Genomic DNA, 27,415 nt, shown 5'->3' with positions numbered 1-27,415 from the left:
CCCCCCCCCCCGCTGCGATTTGCCCCCTTAATCCTTTTAAACCCCCCCAAAGAGGAGGCAGCAAGTCCTAAGTAGAAGTAAGGGCAGAGAGAGGGCAGTGGCTACAGCGAAGGTTACTGGGCATGCTCAGTTCGAGTCAGCATGCTCAGTACACCCAAGGTAGCAAAAGGGGAGCGAGAGCCTCCAGGAGCCAGCTGGGGGAAGGAGGAGCCGGGATTGTTTGGGCAGATCAGAAAAAAATCCTGGATGTCACTGTTCAGTCTCTACTGCTTCCCACCCTCACCACCAGTCCCTGGGTTTGCTGGAAATCAGCATGAAAGCTGGCTCTTTGGGAAGTAGGAGGCCCCCACTACGGATATTCATATGCAGCCATTGTGCCTAGGGGGGCAGGCTTAGAAGGACACAGCTACACAGTTCAGAATCACTAAACACCCCCAGAATGTGGAGCCTGCAGCAATTTTACACTTTTGAAAATTTAGTTCAAGTTGGAGGAGTCACAAACCTCACGTTTCCATGAGTGTAACTGTTATTTCACTGAAAAACAGGGGCAGAGGGATTTCATTCCACTATGTGTCTGGAAATCCAGACAGACAGCATCGTGCTGGTGAATGAGAACCACACGAGAACAAACAAAGGGAACTGACTGGTCTGGTTTCACCGCTGAAGCAGAGAGAAAGATAAAAAGTACAACCATAAAATGATGAAAATTAAATTTGATTTAAAATTCTTTCAGGTTTTGCTATCCAAGATGAAATTAGTGATACAATTCAGGGAAATGTAAATATGTTATTTTAATCTCAGTGTCGAAGATTTTAATACCAATAAAAGCCTTGGCATTAAAACAAGTGTTCCAAACCCCCTTCTAAAATGGTAAAAGTACAACAAACCCCTGTCTCAGAAGATCATTATCGATTAGAGTATAGCACAAAAGCGTTCTAAGAGTGACTTGTCCTTCTTAAACATTCCTTCAGTATAACAGGGCTGTTCACCGTTTCTACGCACTATGTCATCAATCATTGCAAGCAACTCAGACACCTGAGCAGACTGTTCATTTCCTTCGGCTCTGTTGTTGAAAGCGAGGCGTCGGTTTCCACAAGTCTGAATCAGACTCCAAAGCTGTTTATCGCCATTTGCTAGGAACGCTTCCAGTGTTCTCTCCTCTAAATCTTCTTTTCGGGTGAACAGGAAGATCATGTAATTCTTTGCTTCGAACCTGAAAATCTTTTCTATTTCCTTAGCCACATCCTTTTCTTCTTGGGTGAAGCGACCCAGCTGCATGACATGAATAATGGCATGGATTCCTGGAGAGAGGAGTTTAACAGACTCACCTATTTCTTTGGAAGTCTCTTTGTTACGTGCGTAAGTGTCAAAAAGGCCAGGAGTATCGACCACTGTAATTTTCCTCCCATCAATGAACACTGCCTGTCTTTCACACTGCATTGTAACTGAAGATGATGAGATTTTTGAAATAAATTTTTTAGCACCAAGAATGGTGTTTCCTGTTGCACTTTTCCCAGCTCCAGTTTTACCAACAAGGACGATTCTCAGATCAGATTCTGCTGGGAACAAGAGAGAGAGAGAGAGTACGCCAGCCGGTCAGTACAGCTTACTTCAATCATGGAAAAAAATTGTTCATGAACAGTTTGTTGAACAGGAAATCTTAGCTCAGGTTCCCTTGTCTGTGATGGTTAATTATTTCAAAAGTTTACTAACCATAAAGAAACTTCACTCCACACCTGCCCCACCCCCAGCCTCTTCTCCCTGCCCCCTTCCCTTCACAATGATTTTCATTGAGCTGATCCCCTCCTAAATAACACCCCACAAAAATATATGGCACTAACGTGCTGTTTGCTGCCTTCACATTGTTCACTCTGCTGGTGTGTTCTACCCCTTCCCCCGCCCGCTGTCTGTCCTGTCTGTCTGCAGTGTCAGCTCCTCGGGACAAGGACCACCTGCTACTCAGCATTGCCAGCGCTCGTGATTCTCCATGAGTGACGGGATTGCAGAGGGGCTGGAGCCTGTCTGACGATGCTGTGAAAGCGCCAGCCCCTTGGGAAGTGCAGCCCTGGCAGAAGCCAGCGAGTTTCCCCTCCACTGGCCGCTCTCACATGGGGGAACAGAGCCCAGTGCTCAGGGCAGTGCCCCTCCCTCCTGCCCCCTCCCCTGCTCCTCTGCCCTCCCCCTGCAGCATCCAGCCTGGGCCAGGCAGAGGGGGTGACAAGCCCCTGGAGCTGCCCTCCCTGCTTGGAACAGAAAAGGGAACCTGCTGCAGCCACCCCAGGCCCGGGAGAGGGATGAGGAACCCCAGGAGGAGCAGAGGTGAGGCTGGGGGTGGCTGAACAGACGGGGACTGGAGCTGAAATAATGGCTGGGCAGGGGCTGGGCAGCTGTGGGGTGAGAGCTCCTGCAGCAGGGGACGCACTCACCTCACCCAGTACGTGTGGGGGAGGGGGCAGCACTCAGTGTCACCCCCGTGTGCCTGGGCCGGGCAGGGGGAGTTCACCAGCGAAACACCCCAATGCCCGACAACAGGCTGCTGAAACAAGTGTTTCTGTGGTGCCCCAGGGTGAGAGACAGAGAGGCCGACCTACCCAGAGGCACACTGTGTAGCACTGCAAAGGCTGACATGGCATTACTACCTCTGAGTGTAAGAGACCTGGGAAAAAAGAGTCCAGCCTGGGAATGTCTGACACCGTTTGACGTCTGTTCTATGCGCCTGCAGGCGCAGGACGACTGATGATGTTGCTGGGGCTCACACTATGGGACTCATCTGCACCAAACAGAGCTTATCTCAGTGGATTTTACTTGAGTTAGTGTTTGATCCTGTTTAAAGTCAGGAAAACAGTATTTAAATAGTTAATATTTGGTGCTGTGGTGTCTGACAGGGACTGAATTGGATAATCCCTCGCAGGGGGGCGAGCTACGGCTCTGTGGGTGGGATGTGGGAAACACGACTTTAGCTCTGTGTTCCCTGCTTCTCAGAGGTTTCGGTTTAGCAGCTTCCATATTCTAGAAGGTCACAGGGTCTGCCAGGCAACCTTAACGCTGCAATAACCTGTTTGTTGGCAATGAATTGCCCTTGTATTGTGAGGAAGTGGTGGTGCTGGGGGGCAGTTGTGGGGAGCACGAGAGGGCTCCCCGGGCACACTTCACTACCACTCAGCACCCAGCCCTGCCCTCCTCCTGGTCCCCCAGTGCCCCCAGTATGGCCGGAGGGGCCACCAGCAGGAGGGAAGGTGGGAGCTGATAGGACAAAGGGAGCATGTCCAGCTGCCGGTGGGGAGCCCCAGAGCCCCATTGCACTTTGGGGGCTAGCACAGAGGTTGGGGGCCCTGCACACCCACCTATAGCACAGGAGGCTCACAGAGGTGTGAACTGACCCATCCATCTCAGCAGCTGTTCTCCTCCTTCCTCTCCCAGTCGGCAACTGGGAGAAAGAAAAAAAAAAAAGCCATGATCGGCCACGGCAGTTCAGCGGCAGGTCCTTCGCTCCTAGAGGGAGTGAGGGACCTGCCGCCCCTGAATTGCCGCAGGTGCCGCCCCTCTCCCTTGGCCGCCCCAAGCACCTGCTTGTTAAGCTGGTGCCTGGAGCCGGCCCTAGCGAGGGTGAGCCCCAAGTGTATCCCACTGTCTTCAGTGTCCCACATCGGTCTCAGAGCAACGTGTCTGAGCCATGCACTGAGTGCACCTGTTCCCAGGCCAGACCCGACCCAGTGCACCTGGTGCTGCCTGGCAGGAGGTCAGCCGCCTCTCCTGGCCCAGGAGTGATTTATCCAGGCTGGGACTCTCACACTGGCCTCATTTCATACCCCAGCCCTGTTGTGCCAGACCAGTTTTCAAGACAATCCGCCTCTGTATGTGGATTTTAGAGCACTTTGAAATATCAGCTGGTGATGCTGGCTGGCGTACCTGGTGCCAGCCCATGCCCAGGTCCCCATGCCTCAGCTGAACACTGACAAACACAGAGCTGGGATCAGTCTGGCTCACCTGTGTGTGTGACTATTGTTAAAGCAGGTATTAGAATTACAAGAATGGGTTTAGTGTTCAGACTTTATTGAATGCCAGTGAGTTGCTGCCTGCACTAATCTCACTTAGAACATCTGTATTCCATGTTATAAGGGAATATTTCAGAGTTTGTGCTGTGAGCCTCTCTGACTATGTAAATCACCAGACAGAAAGAGACATTAACTAGTGTGAAACGTGGGTCTCCAACAAACGGTGTCACACCCTGCCCAACAGGGAAGTTTCATCGACACCAGATGGACTTTGGTGGAACATTAAAGAGGACAAAAGACTTTGTGGTTTGCTTTCTCCCTCCCCCACTCATGAAGATGGGTCCTGCAAGTGAATTCCTCCCATCAAATGAGTCTGCAGTTCAGAGCACAAGAGGGGAGGGGAATAAAAACCCTAAACAAGAAGTAACTGGATCTCTATGCTTCTTAGAGTCTGGGTGGGGGGGGAAGGTTGCTAGGCGTAAGTGAGGGGTCCCCAGCTGCTTAGCCTGGGTTAGCCCTAAAGGACATATACAGCTTTCTTATTATAGAAGTTTCTGTTCCTTTCTGAAATTTAAGATTGGAACTCATTTGTGTGTATCTCTGTTTACTTGCTTTAACCTTGTAAAGAACTCTTGTTTCCTTTTCCTATTTAATAAATCTTTAGATAGTTTTTTATTCTAGGTGTAATGCTGGCAGACCAGGTGCCAGCTCATGCCAGAGCCCCAGGCCAATTGACTTGTGTATTAGTAAAAGTGATTGTTAAATGTATAAGAGTTGGCAGAACTCCAACCTTGTCCCCGTGCGTCCCAGCGCTTCTAGGCGGTATATGCAAGGAGGTTGGTGAGAGAACTCCCACAGTCTCTGTCGTCCCCACGGGCTTGTTCACATACAGTTTAGCCTCCTGTCCTGAGAGGGGCCTGTCTTCCCCTCCCAGGAGGTCTTTCTGTAGTGGCGGGTTGGGGGGAACCCGGGCACGCCCTCTACTCTGGGTTCCAGCCCAGGGACCCTAGTGGCAGCAGCTGTTGGCAGCTGACTTTTCACTGCCAGAGTTGCTACATTTCCCTGGACCACTTCCCCACAGCTCTCCTGCTTCTCCCTTACCTTAGGGCTCCCTTATCCATAACTTGAGGGTGTCTTCATTAACCAGCCCTTCAGCCACACTTCCTTTCCTCTGGCTCCCTGGCTTTCCTCAGCCTGATTGGAGTGAGCCCTTTTATAGTATCAGCGGGGCCTTAATTAGAGTCAGGTGGTCACATTAGCTTAACAGCCTCACCTGACTCTTTGCAGGTTAATTGGAGTCAGGTCTTCTCATTAGCCTAACGGCTTCAACTGACTCTTTGCAGGCTAATTGGAGTCAGGTGTCCACCTAGTCTGGAGCAGCCCCTGCTCTGGTCAGTCAGGGAACAGAAAACTACTTATCCAGTGGCCAGTATATCTTCCTTCTACTACTCTGCTGTTCCCAACTGGCCTGGGTCTATCACAGAGTGTATTTGGTGACTCATGAAAACTAGTGGGAGGTTACTTGCATTGTTTTCACTTATCTGTGGGCTGTTATCATATAGTAGCAAACATTTACAGCGTGTATACCCTGTAACTAAATAACCCATTACACGAGAAAGAAGGCTTGTGGAATGCAAATGAAGAACTTTAACAGAAACGTGCTAATTTCAAAGCAAGTGTTCATTGTGTGTGATAATGGGAGGTCAAAGACTAAGTGCCTTCCTCACTCACTGCCATCAAAGGAAAAGTCCACGTGCATGGTGACCCTGTCAGCTTGTTTTCTGAGAGAAGATGCTATATGTACGGATTCAAGGAAAGATCCTGCATCTCTGGGCTGTCTGGACTCTTACAGGGGAGTGTGCCAGATGCAAAGCGGAGATCCCCAGAGACAATCTGGGTACCCTGAAAAGTTTTTTGGGAAACTGGCAGCTTATTACATCACTGCCACCATTTGGAATTACAAACTGTGACTCACCTCTATGTATATTTTACCTGCTTTAATCTCTCAGTAGCTCTTGTTTCCTTTTCTTAGCTAATAAACCTTTAGTTAGTTTACTACGGAATTGGTTGCCAGTGTTGTCTTTGGTGTAAGATCTAGAGTACCCATTGATCCGGGGTAAGTGACTGGTCTCTTGGGACTGAGAGCAACCTGATGTGGTGTGAGTTTTGGTTTAAGGGACCTTTTATCATTAAGTCCAGCTTGTCTTGGGGGCAAGATACACTGGAGAGTCTAAGGAGACTGTTTGTGACTCCATAGTAAGACGGCTATAGTGATCCAGGAGTTCACATTTGTCATTGGCTTGGTGAAATCTAATTATAGAACACACCACCAGTTCGGGATGTCTACCCTGTTTTCTGACAGTCTGCCCTAGGGTGACCAGACATCCCGATAAAATCGGGACCGTCCCGATATTTAGGCGTTTGTCCCACGTCCTGATCGATCTTCAGTCGGGACGCAATTAGTCCTGATATTTCGCAGTACTCCTTGCACTCGGCTGTTCTCGTTCCCCCCCCCCTGCTCTGCTGACTGCCGGCAGCACTCGGCTGTTCTCAGTTGTTGTTGTTTTTTCCCCTCTCCTGTAAACTGATCCACACATTGCTACCAGTCTGGACCAGCTGCCTAGACTTGCATGTCAGAATGCCGAGTGAAAGGAAAAGTTACAGCGGTTGTTACTTCTCTGCTCTGTCATTATGGTGATGAGCCTGGTGTAAATACCTAGACGCTGGCGGTCGGCATAGCTAAGGGAGGGTGCAGAATCTCCTCTAACTGCCTGCAGCACTCAGCTGTTCTCGGCTTTTTTTTTCCCCTCTCCTCTGACTGATGGCAGCACTGGGCCACAGTAGGGAATTGGGAGAGGGAGCTCTTTGTGTCGTTACACGTGATACTCAGTTGGTGAATCATAGACTCTCAGGGTTGGAAGGGACCTCAGGAGGTCATCTAGTCCAACCCCTGCTCAAAGCAGGACGAATCCCCAACTAAATCATCCCAGCCAGGGCTTTGGCAAGCCGGGCCTTAAAAACCTCCAAGGAAGGAGATTCCACCACCTCCCTAGGTAACCCATTCCAGTACTTCACCACCCTCCTAGTGAAATAGTGTTTCCTAATATCCAACCTAGACCTCCCCCACTGCAACTTGAGACCATTGCTCCTTGTTCTGTCATCTGCCACCACCGAGAATAGCCGAGCTCCATCCTCTTTTCAAGGAGTGGAAGATGAGAGGGATCAGCAAGGAAAACTACCTTATTGAGGTCAGAACATTGAGGGATAAAGTGAGAAAGGCCAAAAGCCATGTAGAGTTGGACCTTGCAAAGGGAATTAAAACCAATAGTAAAAGGTTCTATAGCCATATAAATAAGAAGAAAACAAAGAAAGAAGAAGTGGGACCGCTAAACACTGAGGATGGAGTGGAGGTTAAGGATAATCTAGACATGGCCCAATATCTAAACAAATACTTTGCCTCAGTCTTTAACGAGGCTAATGAGGAGCTTAGGGATAATGATAGGATGACAAATGGGAATGAGGATATGGAGGTAGATATTACCACATCCAAGGTAGAAGCCAAACTTGAACAGTTTAATGGGACTAAATCGGGAGCCCCAGATAACCTTCAGCCAAGAATATTAAAGGAACTGGCACATGAAATTGCAAGCCCGTTAGCAAGAATTTTTAATGAATCTGTAAACTCAGGGGTTGTACCGTATGACTGGAGAATTGTTAACATAGTTCCTATTTTTAAGAAAGGGAAAAAAAGTGATCTGGGTAACTACAGGCCCTTTAGTTTGACATCTGTAGTATGTAAGGTCTGGGGAAAATTTTTGAAGGAGAAAGTAGTTAAGGACATTGAGGTCAATGGTAATTGGGACAAAATACAAAATGGTTTTACAAAAGGTAGATCGTGCCAAACAAACCTGATCTCCTTCTTTGAGAAGGTAACAGATTTTTTAGACAAAGGAAACTCAGTGGATCTAATGTACCTAGATTTCAGTAAGGCATTTGATACAGTTCCACATGGGGAATTATTAGCTAAATTGGAAAAGATGGGGATCAATATGAAAATTGAAAGGTGGATAAGGAACTGGTTAAAGGGGAGACTACAACGGGTCATACTGAAAGGTGAACTGTCAGGCTGGAGGAAGGTTACTAGTGGAGTTTCTCAGGGATCGGTTTGGGGACCATTCTTATTTAATCTTTTTATTACTGACCTTGACACAAAAAGTGGGAATGTGCTAATAAAGTTTGTGGATGACACAAAGCTGGGAGGTATTGACAATACAGAGAAGGACCGGGATATCATACAGGAAGATCTGGATGACCTTGTAAACTGGAGTAAATTTAATAGTGAAAAGTGCAAGATCATTCATTTAGGGATTAATAACAAGAATTTTTTGTTACAAACTGGGGACACATCAGTTGGAAGTAACAGAGGAGGAGAAGGACCTTGGAGTATTGGTTGATTACAGGATGACTATGAGCTGCCAATGTGATATGGCCGTGAAAAAAGCTAATGCGGTCTTGGGATGCATCAGGCGAGGTATTTCCAGTAGAGATAAGGAGGTGTTAGTACCGTTATACAAGGCACTGGTGAGACCTCATCTGGAATGTTCTCCCATGTTTAAGAAGTATGAATTCAAACTCGAACAGGTACAGAGAAGGGCTACTAGGATGATCTGAGAAATGGAAAACCTGTCTTATGAAAGGAGACTCAAAGAGCTTGCCTTGTTTAGACTAACCAAAAGAAGGCTGAGGGGAGATATGATTGCTCTCTATAAATATATCAGAGGGATAAATACCAGAGAGGGAGAGGAATTATTTAACCAGTTCTCAATCCATGAAAGGACCTTCCCTTTTATCCCATGACAGCTTAATTTACATAAGAGCCTTTGGTGAGGGACCTTGTCAAAGGCTTTCTGGAAATCTAAGTACACTATGTCCACTGGATTACCCTTGTCCACATGTTTGTTGACCCCTTCAAAGAACTCTAATAGATTAGTAAGACACGATTTCCCTTTACAAAAACCGTGTTGACTATTGCTCAACAGTTTATGTTTTTCTATGTGTCTGACAATTTTATTCTTAACTATTGTTTCGACTAATTTGCCCAAACCGATGTTAGACTTACCGGTCTGTAATTGCCGGGATCACCTCTAGAGCCCTTTTTAAATATTGGCGTTACTTTAGCTAACTTCCAGTCATTGGGTACAGAAGCCGATTTAAAGGACAGGTTACAAACCTTAGTTAATAGTTCCACAACTTCACATTTGAGTTCTTTCAGAACTCTTGGGTGAATGCCATCTGGTCCCGGTGACTTGTTAATGTTAAGTTTATCAATTAATTCCAAAACCTCCTCTAATGACACTTCAATCTGTGACAGTTCCTCAGATTTGTCACCTACAAAAGCCGGCTCAGGTTTGGGAATCTCCCTAACATCCTCAGCCGTGAAGACTGAAGCAAAGAATCCATTTAGTTTCTCCGCAATGACTTTATCGTCTTTAAGTGCTCCTTTTCTATCTCGATCATCGAGGGGCCCACTGGTTCTTTAGCAGGCTTTCCACTTCTGAAATACTTAAAAAACATTTTGTTATTACCTTTGGAGTTTTTGGCTAGCGGTTCTTCAAACTCCTCTTTGGCTTTTCTTATTACATTCTTGCACTTAATTTGGCAGTGTTTATGCTCCTTTCTATTTGCCTCACTAGGATTTGACTTCCACTTTTTAAAGGAAGTCTTTTTATCTCTCACTGCTTCTTTTACATGGTTGTTAAGCCACAGTGGCTCTTTTTTAGTTCTTTTACTGTGTTTCTTAATTTGGGGTATATATTGACGTTGGGCCTCTATTATGGTGTCTTTAAAAAGTGCCCATGCAGCTTGCAGGGATTTCACTTTAGTCACTGTACTTTTTAACTTCTGTTTAACTAACCCCCTCATTTTTGCATAGTTCCCCCTTTTGAAATTAAATGCCACAGTGTTGGGCTGTTGAGATGTTCTTCCCACCACAGGGATGTTAAATGTTATTATATTATGGTCACTATTTCCAAGCGGTCCTGTTATAGTTACCTCTTGGACCAGCTCCTGCGCTCCACTCAGGACTAAATCTAGAGTTGCCTCTCCCCTTGTGGGTTCCCGTACCAGCTGCTCCATGAAGCAGTCATTTAATGTATCGAGAAATTTTATATCCGCATTTCGTCCTGAAGTGAAATGTTCCCAGTCAATATGGGGATAATTGAAATCCCCCACTATTATTGAGTTCTTAATTTTGATAGCCTCTCTAATCTCCCTTGGCATTTCATCGTCACTATCACTGTCCTGGTCAGGTGGTCTATAATAGATCCCTAATGTTATATTCTTATTAGAGCATGAAATTTCTATCCATAGAGATTCTATGGAACATGTGGATTCACTTAAGATTTTTAATTCATTTGATTCTACATTTTCTTTCACATATAGTGCCACTCCCCCCCCCCCCCCCCCCGGATGACCTGTTCTGTCCTTCCGATATATTTTGTACCCCGGAATGATTGTGTCCCATTGATTGCTCTCAGTCCACCAGGTTTCTGTGATGCCTATTATATCAATATCCTCCTTTATCACGAGGCACTCTAGTTCACCCAACTTATTATTTAGACTTCTAGCATTTGTGTACAAGCACTTTAAAAACTTGTCACTGTTTATTTGTCTGCCCTTTTCTGATGTGTCAGATTCTTTTTTATGTGAATGTTTATCATCTGATCTGGCCCTTACATTATCCTCCTCCATCCTCTGCTCCTGACTAGAACCTGGAGATTCTCTATCATTAGACTCTCCCCTAAGAGAAGTCTCTGTCCGAGCCACATGCTCCTCTGCAGCAGTCGGCTTTCCCCCATCTCCTAGTTTAAAAACTGCTCTACAACCTTTGTAATGTTTAGTGCCAGCAGTCTGGTTCCACTTTGGTTTAGGTGGAGCCCATCTCTCCTGTATAGGCTCCCCCCAGCCCAAAAGCAGGGGCTGTCTGACCGGAGGTGGGACAATTCTACAGTGTCCCGGAAAGCCTCATCAACATACCTCTCTGCCTCCCTTAGCTCCTCCAGTTCCGCCCCCCTGGCCTCCAAAGTCCGTACATGGTCTCTGAGGGCCGGGAGCTCCTTGCACCGAATGCACACATACGCCACCCACCCACAGGGCAGGTAATCATACATGCTGCACTCAGCCCAATAAACTGGATAGCCGCCACTCTGCAGCTGGGCTTCTGCCTGCATTGTCTCCTAGTTAATGAAAGGGTTTTGTTTAAAGCAAGAAGTCTCGAATGTAGTTTGGTTTATAGGTTTTAAGGGGAATAAAGGGTATAAGATAGACCCGGCAAGGGACCGTCGCTCCCTTCCCACTCCCCTTCCAAACTCCCTTGCAAAACTCCCTGTTAGCAGCCCCGTTCGCAAAAGCTCCCTGGTCGCTTGTGCGCTGCTTTATAAAGCCTTGACCTGTGTGAATGCCCCGCCCACTGATTAAGGTTCAGCCAATTACCAGAGGCTTCTAGCTTTCAGACCTTCCTTTGAAGCTCACTGCCAGCCACAGCACACGGTCCTTCAAACAAACAACCAAACAAACAGACTGACAAACACAAGCTCAGCACACAGCAAGTAACCCTCAAACACAAACAAACACACACTACAGTCAATCACTTACCCCAAGAGTCCCATATTTGCTCCTCCTTCACCTGGAGAACTCCCTTGCAAAACTCCCTGTTAGCAGCCCCTGGTCGCAAAAGTGGGTGGGTGAGATTCTGTGGCCTGTGTTGTGCAGGAGGTCAGACTAGATGATCATAATGGTCCCTTCTGACCTTAAAGTCTATGATTCTATGATTCCTTGGAACCCCCTGTTCAGGTAGTTGAAGGCTGCTATCAAATCTCCCCTCATTCTTCTCTTCTGCAGACTAAAAATAAGCCCAGTTCCCTCAGCCTCTCCTCGTAAGTCATGTGCCCCAGCCCCTTAATCATTTTCGTTGTCCTCCGTTGGACTCTCTCCAATTTGTCCACATCCCTTCTGTAGTGGGGGGCGTGACGTTGTGCGGTCCATATGGTTTTATAAAAATATGGTAATGAGTGAATATAATGTAACTGGGATATGCTTCTTGCAAAAGGTCTCTTGTAAGGTATCATTACAAAGCTTATAATCTATGAGTGTGATCATCCTATTTGTATAAATATACCACTCTTGTATCTGAAACTAGAAATATGAAATATAACTCTGAGGGCCTATTGTAATTATGCAAAGTGTGGGCCATTAATGGTGGTTTGGAATCTTGATGACTCCCATTAACCAGGATCATTGTCTGCAGATGGCTGTGTTTACCTGTGAGTCTTCCTGTATATGTGTGTGCTGGCAAGTGGGTAATAAAATCTTGCAGTGACATGTGATCATGTCACCTGAACTGGAATCCATCTTTAACCTGGTGCTTTTCCAGTGAGGAGTGGGGGGTGGAAACCCAGAGGGACAAAGAATTCCTGCCTTATGCAAAATATATATAAAGGGGTGGAACAGAACAAAGAGGAGGGGAGAGAGCCATCATGAAGAATCCCCTAGCTACCACCTGAGCTGCAACAAGAGCTGTACCAGGGGAAAGAATTGTGCCCAGGCCTGGAAGGTGTCCAGTCTGAGAAAAAACTTATTGAAGCATCTCTGAGGGTGAGATTATCTGTATTCAGTTTGATTAGATATAGATTTGCACATTTTATTTTATTTTGCTTGGTGACTTACTTTGTTCTGTCTGTTACTACTTGGAACCACATAAATCCTACTGTCTGTATTTAATAAAATCACTTTTTACTTATTAATTAACTCAGAGTATGTATTAATACCGGGGGGAGCAAACAACTGTACATATCTCTCTATCAGTGTTATAGAGGGCAAATAATTTATGAATTTAGCCTGCATAAGATTTATACAGGGTAAAATGGATTTATTTGGGTTTAGACCCCACTGGGAGTTGGACATCTGAGTGTTAAACAGGAACACTTCTGTTAGCTGCTTTCAGGCAAACCTGCAGCTTTGGTGCAAGTAATTCAGACCCTGGGTCTGTGTTGGAGCAGACGGGAGTGTCTGGCTCAGCAAGACAGGGTGCTGGGGTCCTGAGCTGGCAGGGAAAGCAGGGGGCAGAAGTAGTCTTCGCACATCAGGTGGCAGCTCCCAACGGGGTTTCTGTGATCCAACCCGTCACAGGGGGGACCAAAACTGGATGCAATACGCCAGGTGTGGCCTCACCAGTGCCAAATAGAGGGGAATAATCACTTCCTTTGATCTGCTGGCAATGCTCCTACTAATACAGCCCAGTATGCTGTTAGCCTTCTTGGCAACAAGGGCACACTGCTGATTCATATCCAGCTTCTCGTCCACTGTAATCCCCAGGTCCTTTTCTGCAGAACTGCTGCTTAGCCAGTCGGTCCCCAGCCTGTAGCAGTGCATGGGATTCTTCCTTCCTAAGTGCAGGACTCTGCACTTCTCCTTGTTGAACCTCATCCTCCAATTTGTTTAGGTGACTCTGGACCCTATTCCTACCCTCCAGCGTATGTTAGTGTAACAGCTGTGCATCACTCCCCAACCCTTCTCCTGTCACACATCCAGTCTTGGTGGGTGGGAGTGTATCTCATATGGAAGAACAGAGGAGCTCACTTTGTGTGAGTAGCCCAAGTGGAGGGTGTGGAAACAGAGTGACCAGTTTTGCAAAGTGAAAAACCATGACGCCTACAGGGTGTGACAATCCAAGAACTGTCAATGAGAGTGAAGACCCACAGGAAGAGGGGGCTGACGGAGTTTGGGGGTGGGTCAGGAAGCAATATTAGCCAGAGGACACCCAAAGCTAGAACCCAGGGAGGTGTTTGCAGGTCGCAGGGGGAGAACCAAGATGAATAAAAGTGTGGCTAAACCTAAAGCTGTGCAACATTTCTTGCTGTTTGTTTTTCCAGTGATACAGAAGGAAAGAAAGAGGGTGAATCTTGGGAGAGGACACAGAGGGATAAAATGACCCTGAAGGCATCAACAAAGATTAATAGCAGCCTCCCCCCCAGACACTGGAGGAGTGCAGCAGCTCTTCAGGACTCCAGATGGAAAAAAATGAGTGTGTGTGTGGGGGGAGGAGGTACATGGGGAGTGGAAACCAGAAATGTGTGGCTGGAACCAGATTTATGGGACAGAAGAAAAGAACAAGGGAGGAGAAAGATGGAGGCTGGGGAGGGGGAAAGAGGCCAACTGGGACAGAACTACAAGAGCAAGAATGGCGGGAGGCAACAGTAGGAGGAGGGATCTTGTGAGAGGGCACAGAATGAGGAGATTATCTTTGAAGCCATCAAAGCAGCCATCAGTTCTCCCCTCAGAAAAAAGCAAGTAGTGGGGGACACAGGGTTAGCTCAGTGTTCTTCACATCTCCTCGTAGAGAGGAGGCCACTGGGGAATCCTATTCCCTCTTCGTCTCATGAGCCTGCCTGGGAAGGAATTACTGAGCCATAGCTCTTCTCCTCTCTCCTCAGAGGGGACAGGCTGGGAAGATTCATCATGCAGAGATTTAGCTGCCACTGGCTCTCCAGGGAGAGTGGGAATCCTGAGCATGCTCCATCTCCCCCTGCTCTGTCCAAGGCAGAGTGAGCTGGACTCTGAACAGCTTGGTCATCAGTGATTCTCTGGTGGGAGAGCTGCAGGGCCCATGGGGTTCATTCCAGATATAAACATAATGTCCTTCCCAAAGCCTGCTGAAATCAATGGAAAGGCTCCCCCTGATTGATGTCAATGGGTATTGGGTCAGGTCTATATTGAGCAAATGAACAACTACCTGGCAGCACAACCTGGGCCCATGATGCAATGACTTGATCGGGCCAGTTTTGTTCAACATCTTTATTAATGATCTGGATGATGGGATGGGTTGCACCCTCAGCAAGTTTGCAGGTGACACTAAGCTGGAGGGAGAGGTAGATAGGCTGGAGGGTAGGAATAGGGTCCAGAGTGACCTACACAAATTGGAGGATTGGACCAAAAGAAATCTGATGAGGTTCAACAAGGAGAAGTGCAGAGTCCTGCACTTAGGAAGGAGGAATCCCATGCACTGTTACAGGCTGGGGGCCAACTGGCTAAGCAGCAGTTCTGCAGAAAAGGACCTGGGGGTTACAGTGGATGCAAAGCTGGATATGAGTCAGCAGTGTGCCCTTGTTGCCAAGAAGGCTAACGGCATATTGGGCTGTATTAGTAGGAGCATTGCCAACAGATCAAAGGAAGTGATTATTCTCCTCTATTCGGCACTGGTGAGGCCACACCTGGAGTATTGTGTCCAGTTTTGGTCCCCCCACTATAGAAGGGATGTGGACAAATTGGAGAGAGTCCAGCAGAGGACAACAAAAATGATTAGGGTTCTGGAGCACATGACTTATGAGGAGAGGCTGAGGGAACTGGGATTGTTTAGTCTTCAGAAGAGAAGAATGAGGGGGGATCTGATAGCTGTTTTCAACTACCTGAAGGGGGGTTCCAAAGAGGATGGAGCTCGGCTGTTCTCAGTGGGGGCAGATGACAGAACAAGGAGCAATGGTCTCAAGTTGCAGTGGGGGAGGTTTAGGTTGGATATTAGGACAACTTTTTTCACTAGGAGGGTGGTGAAGCACTGGAATGGGTTACCTAGGGAGGTGGTGGAATCTCCATCCTTAGAGGTTTTTAAGGCCCAGCTTGACAAAGCCCTGGCTGGGATGATTTAGTTGGGGATTGGTCCTGCTTTGAGCAGGGGGTTGGACTAGATACCTCCTGAGGTCGCTTCCAACCCTGATATTCTATGATTCTATGATCACACAATTGTCCCAATATTCTCCAAAAAAAATGTATCCAAAAAAATCTTACCTCTATTCCTTCCAGATGCAGCAGGGGGAGTTGCCTGGTCAGACATTTTATCTGTTAAAGGGTATAGCCCCACGTCAGCACTCAGTATCTCACGGAATTTCTGAATTAAAAAAAAGAGAGTGGAAAGTAGTCACTTAGGCCTGGCTCCACAAAGGCACTGTGGTGTTGTGATGCTGAGCATTGCAATGCTTAACTTGTAAGCACCTAGAAAATCACTGGGGTCCACAAAGCTTGCCCAGGCTTCCTACACACTGAATGGGAAGAGACAGACACCTCTGAATGGGATCCCCAAAAGCCACCATGCTAGACGGGGAGCCCCCTAAGCCAGCCAATGGGAAATGCTAGGGAGAGGGGTGAGTCTTAGGCACTTAAGTCTGGGCTGGAGGAAGGTGGCTGTCTCTGCTTGGGATCCACAGCTGGGAACCTTATCCTGGAATCAGACGTCTCGGCTATTTCCCACCCAATGCAGCTAGGGGACAGCGGAGTGGAGTCAATGAGTGTCCTAACCCTGCACTATTGGGTTAACTAATGTGGGTCTCTCCCAATGTCACTTGTTGAAGCCTTTGTATAAATAATCAAATATTAATCGGGCTACTTGTGTTACACCCATTGGTGAATTTCCAGATAAATCTGAAGTAACTTTGAATCACTACATATGTGCTTAGTGTCCACATGTGATATCCAGGTGTGTGTTTTGTGAAAGGAAAAGGTTGGCTATTGTGATGGAATATACCTTTGTGTTCACACCCTGCACACTATTGTAATTTTTGTACAAATTATGTCCTGTAAGGTATCTTGTGAAAACTCACAAGTTGCTGGTCAGTATCATCCTAATAAAATGTGTGACAACACTGTATGTTAAGTTATAAGATTTCCCTTCATGATGTTATCACATGTTCCGAACCCCATAGCCCTGCCCAAACAGAGGGTGGCAAACAGGTCTGTCCTAAACAAAGGAATGTGTGCTCTGCTTCATTTGCATTTAAGCAGTAAACAATATCATCAAGCAGGAAGGGAAACAATGAAAGCTCAAGCAGGTGAGAAAAAGCCAGCAGGGAACATCCTTCCACCTAAATTCTTTGTCTCCTAGTGCCCAGCTGGAAATGTTTTTCAAACGAGGGACTGAAACTATCAAAAAGAAGGACAAACTCTCTTCTCTGCCCACTGCATTCGCCACACCTGAAGAGAAAAAGGAAGCAATCATTGGACTGTGGGATCAGGGTCCTCACCTACAGAGTTTGGTCAGTAACATTGCTGAAACATTGTCATGAGACACTTTGCTTGAATCTGATATAGTTTGTTAAGTTAGATATTAGTAAACGTTCTATCTTTATTTTTCTTATAACCATTTCTGACTTTTATGCCTTGTTACTTGTACTCACTTAAAATCTCTCTTTGTACTTAAATTTGTTATTGTTTTATCTAATCCTGTGTGCTTAAAGTGAAGTGTCTGAATAGCTATTTGAAACAATAAACTGGCATAAGACCTTAAGAATGGCCAAAGGTCCATATAGCCCAGTATCCTATCTTCCAACAGTGGCCAATGCCAGGTGCCCCAGAGGGAATGAACAGAACAGGTAATCATCAAGTGATCCATCCCCTGTCGCCCATTCCCAGCTTCCGGCAAACAGAGGCTAGAGACACCATCCCTGCCCATCCTGATATGCTAATAGCAGACCTATTATTCCCTTTAATGAATAATGGACTTAAAATATTTTGTACTCTCCAGGAGAGGGCTGGGCTGTACAGGACATCCATTTTGAGGAGACTGGGGGTGTGTTGGGGTCACCCTGCCATATAACCAAGGCTGGTGAGAGCAAGAGGGTAATCCAAGGGTGGCTGGCAGGCCACAGGCCACACACACAGGGTTTCATGCTGGAAGGCTGTTTGTGAGCCACCCAGGTGGGAGCTACACAGCAAGGCTTTGTAAGGCACCCAAGGGGGCAGGGCAGGGGTGTCACAGCTGCTCATTAGTCTGGATTGTGCCCTGGTGTGTTACAGCTTTGAATAATCATTATCAAGCCTAATTACAATTGACATTTCAGTAATTTACTGAAATGTCACGTTATTGACTTGAACTGGGACCATATAGAACATGGTTGCAACCAAAGTCCTGTAGTGGCACCAAATCTTGTATAAAGGGGGTCAAATGAGGTGTCTAAGACAAGGTTATGGTTAGCTGGTTATGATTATGCTGTCTGTATGTGTGTATCACTTTTGTAGTTGAAGTTATGAATATTGGCTCTATACTGTCTGTATTTCAAACTTATGCTATGCTGCTGGGTGACATCCCAGACAAACTGGTGTTAGCTCTGCCTAGCCTGCTTGATGGCCCATTAAGGACCATCAGCTATACAATGGACCCATTGAGAGAAGGCAAATACGCCTTGTAACTCAGCAAAGTATGCAGGGACTGGCCCATGTGACTCCAGACTCCATTTTGCTGTAATTTTCCATAGTAAGAACAAAGAGGTGTTCTTACACCTGGAAAAGACTAATGCCTCATCTCCATCTTGTCTTCAATCCTGCTTCTTAACTCTGGAGGGACTTTGCTACAAATCGAAGCTCTAAACAAAGGACTGAGGACCCATCCCAGCTGGGGATGTTCCAGGGACTTGATTTGAACCTGCAGTCTATTCCATCACTGCTACAAGCCTGAACTAAGAACTTTGCCATTACTGTATGTAATTGATTCCATTTAACCAATTCTAGCTCTCATCTCTATCTTTTTCCTTTTATGAATAAACCTTTAGATTTTAAATTCTAAAGGATTGGCAACAGCGTGATTTGTGGGTAAGATCTAATTTGTATATTGACCTGGGTCTGGGGCTTGGTCCTTTTGGGATCAGGAGAACCTTTTTCTTTTTACTGGGGTATTGGTTTTCATAACCATTTGTCCCCATAACGAGTGGAACTGGTGGTGATATTGGGAAACTGGAGTGTCTAAGGGAATTGCTTGTGTGACTTGTGGTTAGCCAGTGGGGTAAAACCAAAGTCCTCTCTGTCTGGCTAGTTTGGTTTGCCTTAGAGGTGGAAAAACCCCAGCCTTGGGCTGTAACTGCCCTGTTTTAAGCAATTTGTCCTGAATTGGCACCCTCAGTTGGGTCCCGCCAGAACCAGCATCGTTACAGCTATGTAAAGTCCTAAATGTCTATGTTCAGATTTACTTTAATGAACTTTCACTTACAGTGCTGTATCATTTGACTGGTATGTGGCAAAAAGCTTGACTGGCAAAGTGATAAGTATTAAATCGTTTATATTGCAGTAGTGTCATTCAGGGCCCTATAACACAAAGACAGTCCACAGGAACCCAGAGGAAACCAAAACTGGTATCCAAAATTACAATCGACTATTTAATTTTGGGGTCTTAACTTCTCCATGTCTCAATAGCAGCATCAGTAAAATGGGCATATTTTTCCTTTAAACACTAACAGTGTGGTCGTGTAACCCATACACCTCCTCGGTGTGGCTGGCTTTTGGCTCATGAACTAAGCTTCAGAGGTCCCCAGTTTGATCCTCCTGTCGATGTCCAGGGTCTGTCAGCATTACAGTTGGAACTGTAGAAGGTGCAGAAGAAAATTCAGTCCCTGCCCCTGGATCTTCAGTCTAACGTCCCACTCCTCCAATTGACTGCACGCTGACAAACAGCTTTGCTCACGTGGGGCCCAAGTGTTAGGATAGAGATATTCAGGCCTGTCTGCAAAGGCCTAGACTTTCAGAATTTAGGTGTATTGTTATCACGTAGCTAGTTCTAGAGGTATAAAAGAAAGAATCAAAATCACTGTCTGTCTGTGTAAGGGCCTTGTTGTACTGTGACAGGCTGAGGCCCAGTTCTTAGGCTGAGGCCTTGGGCTAAGCAGCAGGGGCAGCCATAAACTGGGAAGTGAACGGTCACATCCTCACATCCCAAACCCGTCACACGGAAATAAGGCAATCTGGGGCTGTTAGGAATCCAATCCTGTCCTCACATTCCTGTCACGTCCAGAGAAAGGGAAGAGCCTAGAAGATTAAAAGGAAACTTAGTTTGACAGCAGCATCCTGTCTGGCAAGAACTCACTTCTCAATAGCTGGGATGTGAAATCCTCATTTCTGTGTTGTTCTATCACTGTAGTCTCCACTTCCCTATTGTTTGTCTGTATAATCTCTGTCTGGTTCTTTCATTGTTTCTGTCTGCTGTATAATTCATTTTGTTGGGTGTAATCCAATTAAGGTGGTGGGATATAATTGGTTAAATAATCATGTTACAATATGTTAGGATTGGTTAGGTAAATTTCAGTGAAATGATTGGTTAAGGTATAGCTAAGCAGAACTCAAGTTTTACTATATAGTCTGCAGTCAATCAGGAAGTAAGGGGGGAATGGGAACAGGGACTTGGGGTCAGAGAATTGGGATCTTGTTTTGTTAAGGGGAAATGGGAACAGGGAATGGAGGTGGAGGAATTGGAATCATGTTTTGCTAAGGGGGGAATGGGAACAGGAACAGGGACACAGGTAAGGCTCTGTGGTGTCAGAGCTGGGAAGGGGGACACTGAGGAAGGAAACTGGAATCACGCTTGCTGGCAGTTCACCCCAATAAACATCAAATTGTTTGCACCTTCGGACTTCGGGTATTGCTGCTCTCTGTTCATGCGAGAAGGACCAGGGAAAAGTGAGAGGGTGAAGGAATAAGCCCCCTAACACCCATGTTCATATTTACAACCACTTTTTAAATGTTAGGAACATTTTAACCAAGTCATTTGTGGTGCGGTGCACTAGGGATGAACTCCATTGAAGGTTTTTACCATTGCAGCATTTCTGCCTCAGGTTGTGTGCACTGCTGCCTCACTCTGAATCCCTAGCTCATGCCTAAGCACAATCCTCAAACCAGGGGAAGATGCCATTACCCTGCCTGCAGTCCAGGGGGCATGCTCGGGGGCACCCCCCTTATAACCAAGTAGTTAGAGCACCTGCCCAGGATGCAGGAGATCCAGGTTCAGTTTCCCATCTCAGGGGGTGGGGGGAATGGATTAGAACAGGAGTCTCCTACCCCTCAGCAGCGTGCCCAGACCACCAGGCAATAGGATATTCCAGTGTAGGGCTCCCTTCCTCCCTCCCATTGAAGCTGTTTCACTTTGGATAAATACTTCAACAGTCATTGGGCGAGAGAGACACAGAGAGAGAGAATGACTCCTTAGTCCAGTGGTTCGGGCACCCAGGAGGAAGGGCTGAGAATCCAGGTCCAGCCCCCTCCACCTCACGCTTTCATGATGTATCCACAGTGGAACAGCTTCAACAGGAGAGGCTGAGGGAGCCCCACCCCAGACTGTCCCACAGCTCAGGGGTTAGAGCCAGGGGTGCAGCCTGTAAGGGGGAAAGAAGGAAGGGTGACCACCCCCCTTGCAGGTGTATGTGTGAGGGGACTGTTGGCCCCTCACTAACACTCAGTGGCGGGGGGAAGGGGGAGGTTGGCTGCTAGCTCCCAGCACTAAAAGGGGAGGGGTCGATGGGAAACCAGGACCCTGAGACTGACAGTCCCCAGGAACAATGGGGAGAGGCCAGTGCTCCAGGTCAGCCTGATTGACAGGACAGGCAGGCTAATGAGGGAGTCAGGAGGCCAGGGTGGGTCCCGTCCTGGTGTGAGCTGGAATGGCCTGAGTCAGACAGAGTGGGGCCGAACTAAGGAAAAAGGAGGGGCCCAAGCTGAGCTGAGAGCAGAGCTGGCCCAGCCAGAGGGGCCAGAAAAGCAGCCAACGGAGCAGACCCTGTGCTGGGAGCTGAGCTGGGCCAGCCAGAGAGAACCAGAGACACAGCCCAAAGAGAGCAGACCCTGTGCTGGGGGCAGAGCTGCAGCCACAGAGGCAGAGGAGCCAGAGAAGCAGCCCAGGGGCTGGAGGCCGAGCAGCAGAGAGTGGAACTGGAGCTGGAGCAGTACACAGGCCGGTGTACTGCTCCGTCAGGAGAAGCGAGGCATCCTATGGGCAGAGGGCCAGCCCAGGAAACGCCCCCCCCAGCCAAGAGGCCTTGCAGGCCAGACTGGGAGGGAGATCATAACCCCGATGGGGGGGCTGATGCTGGGAAGAAGGTTCCCACCACCCAGAGCCTGGAGGCATGTGGCCACCATCATGTATGTGACGGTGCACGCCATAAGGCTTTATGGAAATATGCTTATGAATGTATATGTGACATAACTGGAATATGTTCTATGCTACATATGCCATGTAACATCTCTCTGTGAAGGTTATGATCTACTGAATCTATTCATCCTATTTGTAGGCATGTATCATTTTTGTATTCGAAGTTATGAATACTGGCTGTGTACTTGCTTGATTTTGAAGTAGCCTTAGTAAAGCATTTGGTCCGCTTCTTGAGAAAGGAATGTGCAAATTAAGTGCCCAGTCAAGAACCACTTAAGCCAACGATGAACTTGAAGATGCCAATCCACATCAGCATTTGTAATTTTCACTCTATGCATCTGAAGAAGTGGGTTTTTTACCCACGAAAGCCTATGCCCAAATAAATCCACTAGTCTTTAAGGTGCCACCGGACTCCTTGTTTTAATGCACATCGGAGCTTTCCCAGGAATGTGGCTTGGCTGGTAAGAAACTCAGTCATGCATGGACATGTGACTTGCTCATGTAACTCCAAAACTCCATTTTGTAGCTGGATTCTACACATGGGGAGGGAGGGGTGTCCACCCACAAGAGAAACTCTACTTAAACCCCGGGGAGATCCCTCCATTGGGTCTTCAGCTGGCTCAAGAGACAGCCTCTCCACCCCAAAGGATACCTGAAAGAAACTGGAACAAAGGACAGTAACTACAGGGGGTGTGAGTGATTGCTGGACCCAGACTAGAAGGAGATTGGTCTGTAAAAGGAAGTTTGCTGGAACACCACTGAGGGTGAGGTTTTACCTGTAATCAGTTTTCTTACTGTATTAGACTCAGACATGCGTGTTTTATTTTATTTTACTTGGTAATTCATTTTGTTCTGTCTGTTACTACTTGGAACCACTTAAATCCAACCTTTTGTATTTAATAAAATCACTTTTACTTATTAATTAACCCAGAGTATGTATTAATACCTGGGAGGGGAGGGGCAAACAGCTGTGCATATCTCTCTATCAGTGTTATAGAGGGCGAACAATTTATGAATTTACCCTGTATAAGGATAAAACGGATTTATTTGGGGTTTGGACCCCATTGGGAGTTGGGCATCTGAGTGTTAGAGACAGGAACACTTCTCAACCTGCTTTCAATTAAGCCTACAACTGTTAGGGGATGTGGTTCAGACCTGGGTCTGGGTTTGCAGCAGGCTAGCAGGTCTGGCTCAAACCAGGCAGGGCACTGAAGTCCCAGGCTGGCAGGGCAGGAAAGCAGGGGCAGAAGTAGTCTCAACACATCTGTTGGCAGCTCCCAAGGGGGTTTCTGTGATCCAACCCGTCACAGTGTATAAGCCAGGAACTTTTTCCACAATAGCAGGACCATTTCCCTGCTTACATATGTGTGGTGCCTTTTGAAACCAGGGGGCAATGGGTCATTGGTGGTGGACTGGAGAGTGAGCCTGCCCCACAGTCATCTGGCAGGGGCAGCTCCTGTCCTGCAGGTCTGGGCCTGGCTCCCCGCTCCCCGCTCCCAGCACTGCGATAAGGCACACGGCATTACATGGTGCTGTGACCCCATGCACCATGCTCCAATGTCACTCACTCATATCTGGCCTGTCTGCCCCTCTGTCACGATGGGGGGCGGCCGGGCGAAGCCTGACTGGCTCTGTGACCCTGCGCACCAGGATGCAATGCCTAGGGTGGGGCACAGGGCCAAGTCCCGCGGGGCAGGAGCCACATCTGCTGGGCAAGCTGAGGCTGGTTCGCTCGCCCAAACACTAGAAATGTCCCATTGTAAAACCTGGCTCACCCTGTTCAAATCCCCTACCCGTCTGGTGCACACCTACCAGATTAGGTCCTGTATACGATGTAAATACCTGTCTTCCCCCTGTTCGTGACTTGCTCTGGGGCATAGGTGGGAGACAGGCATCCAGATGCCCAGAGGAAGGCAGCAGTGCACATTTGCAGCGACACAGGTGCCAAGGGAACTTCTACCCTGAAAACTTAGAGGCCAGATGAATTTAGGCACCTACAGGGTTTGGCGGGAGTTTGGTGGATTGTAGTGGAGCCAAAACTGGGGCTTAGGTGCCTAAACCTGAGATTTAGATACCTATCTCTGGGGTTTAGGAGCCTAAGTACCTTTGTGGATCCCATCCTAAGGGTATGTCTACGTTGAAATAAAAGACTCACGGCATGGCTGCAGCTGGTCCTGGTCAGCTGACTCAGGCTGGGGGGTTAGATATTAACATGTAGCTATTTGGGCTCGGGCTGGAGCCTGGGATCTGGGACCCTCTCTGCTCATGGGGTCCCAGAGCTCAAGCTCCAGCCTGAGCCTAAACATTTACACAGCAATTTTACAGCCCCTCAGCCTGAGCCAGGCCCGCCACATGTGTTTAATTGCTGTGTAGACGTACCCTAAGTGACTTGCCCAAGGTCACACAGCAGTCTGTGTCAGGGCTGGAACCGGAACCAGAGTCTCTTACAGCTCAGACTAGCACCCTAACCACTGCACCCTTCTGCACAAAACTTGCCAGGGGCGTATGTGGCATGATGTCCCACTCAGCTCCAGACCCCAGACAGTCCACAGGAAAAGGGAATATCTCCCCCACACACATACTTCTACATGCAAGAGTTTGGCCTGGCATACTCTAAAAATGTAGATCAACATCGCTATGTTAGCCAGGGGTGTGAAAAACTCACACATCTAAGCACCGTAGCTGTGCTGATCTAACCCTTGGTGTGGTTAAGTTGACAGAAGAATGCTCCTGTTGCCCTAGCTACTGCCTCTCAGGGAGGTGGAGTTACTACAGCCACAGAAAAAAACCTTCCATCTCTGTAGGAAGTGTCATTATATGGCTCTCTAGCAGCCGGAGTGCAGACATGGCCTTCTGCTCTCTCCTACCCCACTCACTCAGAGACCTACCACTGCCAAGAGGAGAGCACCCGTCCTGCAGACCCTAGGATGTGCACAGGAGAGTGTGTGAACACAAGGGGGTTGGGTGAGCAGGAGGCTAGGGAAGGGGCAGCAGAGCAGGGAGGCTTGGGTGAATCCAGTTAACTTAATTTTAGTTGTTTTCTGCTCTTGGTTCTCCAGCTAGGAGCTGGACAACAAAGAAAAGGTAGAACTTTAACTGTGCTCACAACTACAGGTGGGATTCATAAACAACTGCCATTGATCTCAATGGGGGTTAGGGGCCTACGTAGTCAGGGATTCACAAAGGTGTTTATTTAGCTTTTTGAATGTAACAGCTTGTCTGACTAGCTCCAGTACAGACACAATTTCTCATTTTGAGGTCTCTCTCCAAGGAAACAGGCTAGAGACTTGCTTTTATAAAAGAGAACCATTAGATCTCTAGCAGTTATTAGACATCTATTTGGCCTACCACACAGTTTCCAATGAAACTAGTAATAGCTTCCTATGTTGTTACTGAAATCAGTAACAATTAGCTCCACGCAGTTGATCTCAGGTGACTGCAGTAAACAGTTTAAGCGCTTCTGGCTTTTTTCTGCTGCAAAAATTACAAAAAAATTAGACATTGGGAGCACTTCTGTTCTTAGCATGCCATAATTCAGGAACCCATTTTCTGATTGGTAGAGAATTTCTGCCTTGCTCCCAGACGTAGCCTTCCCACTGTGGGTTATGGGGCTGACCCAAGAGTTTACAATGAAATTGGTTTCAGAGTAGCAGCCATGTTAGTCTGTATCAGCAAAAAGAACAGGAGTCCTCGTGGCACCTTAGAGACTAACCAATTTATTTGAGCATAAGCTTTCGTGGGCTAAAACCCACTTCATCGGATGCATGCAGTGGAAAATACAGTAGGAAGATATATGTATATACACAGAGAACATGAAACAATGGGTGTTGTCATGCCAACGATAACGAGAGTGATCAGTTAAGATGAGCTATTACCAGCAGGAGAGAAAAAAAAAAACCTGTAGTGGTAATCAAAATAGCCCATTTCCAGCAGTTGACAAGAAGATGTGAGGAACTGTAGAGGGGAAAAAATAAACATGGGGAAATAGTTTTACTTTGTGTAATGGCCCATCCACTCCCAGTCTTTATTCAAGCCTAATTTAATGGTGTCTAATTTGCAAATTAATTCCAATTCAGCAGTCTCTCGTTGGAGTCTGTTTTTGAAGTTCTTTTGTTGGAGTATTGTGACGTTTAGGTTTGTAATCGAGTGACCAGGGAGATTGAAGTGTTCTCCAACTAATTTTTGAATATTATAATTCTTGACGTCTGATTTGGGTCCATTTATTCTTTTGCATAGAGACTGTCCGGTTTGGCCACTGTACATGGCAGAGGGGCATTGCTGACACAATGAAATTGGGTTCACGATGAAAATGCCATTGCAACCACCTCTATACAAGGATATTGATACCCCATTGTCTTATTAGCCACCAGCAAGACTTCCCAGCAGATCTTTCCCGATGGCTAGACATAGCAGTTAAGATGCTGGCTCTGGGATAACCAGATCCCTGGTAATTCTGGGCTTCAAATAAAGCACCAAGTCCGACCTGCTACCATTCATGGGGACCTAGTCTATGTTCACAAGGACACAGGAGACTGAACTATTCAGTGAAAGATGTGTGACTCCCAGAAGCTAAAACAATTTTAACACAAAGGAACGTTCACCTGAAAATCTGTTACATAACTAACAAACTCTGCTTTTTGAATACTTATGACAAGGCAACATGGAGAACAACATTTCAAGTCTTCTTACAAATAACAGGAACATTTGCAGGAGGCAGGATTGGTTTGGGAGGGATCCACTAGCCAGAAAGGGGATAAGTTCCCAACTCGTTTTATCCTTAATGAGCAGGTTTCAACAGCTGTAGTTTAAACACAGAGAGAACTGGAAGCCTGAACACAGCTCTTAGATCTTTAGGACATCTCCCTTTTGCGATACTGAAGGCATTAAATTAATGGACTAGCTTGGAAATTAGCAGGATATTTTTAAAAGCTCCTTAACCAAATGTGACTAAACCTCTCAAGAAACACTTCCTGTTTGCTTCCATCTCTTGGAAATTTGTATTCCTGGGATCTCATACGTGTATGTGTGTGTACGCGCGCACACACAGAGAGAGAGAGAGAGAGAGAGAGAAACCAGCCTGAGGCATGTTTCTTCTACCTACAACCCAGGAGCGTTGTCAGTGACTAATTTCCACTGACAAAATTCTCTGTCCAAACATCGGAGCAAAGTTTAAATCACATTAACCAACAATACCTCTGTGCTGCCGCCGCAGTTTGCAGGACAAGCGGGTGCTTTTTTGTAGCCTCCGAGCTCCCTCCAGCCTCTGCAGCGTCCTCCCGGGCTGCTGGGGTTTGAACCAGGATATTTATAGGGCTGTTGCTGTTACATAACAAGTTTCACTTTTACTCAGAATCAGACAAAGCACTTGCTGGAAGCCAGAACGAGTTCATCTTCCTTATGCGTTCGTGCTGTGGGTCCGGGTGGGGGCCGGAGGGGCGGGGGGGGGGGGGGGGGGGGGGGCCCCCCCCCC

At 47.1% G+C, this 27,415-nt stretch overlaps 1 protein-coding gene across 3 annotated transcripts; it reads right to left on the bottom strand.

Moving 5' to 3' along the window:
* Positions 1 to 427: 427 nt before the first annotated feature.
* Positions 428 to 27,372, bottom strand: LOC117871885 (GTPase IMAP family member 4-like). 3 transcript variants are annotated; one of them, XM_034759686.1, is made up of 4 exons: positions 27,139 to 27,372; positions 15,834 to 15,933; positions 1,329 to 1,559; positions 428 to 660 (listed from the first exon to the last, which is right to left on the bottom strand). In XM_034759686.1, the coding sequence occupies exons 2-4, from the start codon at positions 15,877 to 15,879 to the stop codon at positions 527 to 529; spliced, it is 411 nt and encodes a 136-aa protein (XP_034615577.1). In that variant the 5' UTR covers positions 15,880 to 15,933; positions 27,139 to 27,372; the 3' UTR covers positions 428 to 526. The 3 variants fall into 3 exon arrangements, with proteins under 3 accessions (XP_034615577.1, XP_034615575.1, XP_034615576.1); XM_034759684.1 differs by having other exon boundaries at positions 428 to 1,559; XM_034759685.1 differs by having other exon boundaries at positions 428 to 1,556.
* Between the last annotated feature and the right edge of the window lie 43 nt (positions 27,373 to 27,415).

This window comes from Trachemys scripta, chromosome 2 (genome assembly GCF_013100865.1).
Source record: "Trachemys scripta elegans isolate TJP31775 chromosome 2, CAS_Tse_1.0, whole genome shotgun sequence".
Taxonomy (NCBI): Eukaryota; Metazoa; Chordata; order Testudines; family Emydidae; genus Trachemys; species Trachemys scripta.
This window is presented reverse-complemented; position numbering and strand designations above follow the sequence as displayed.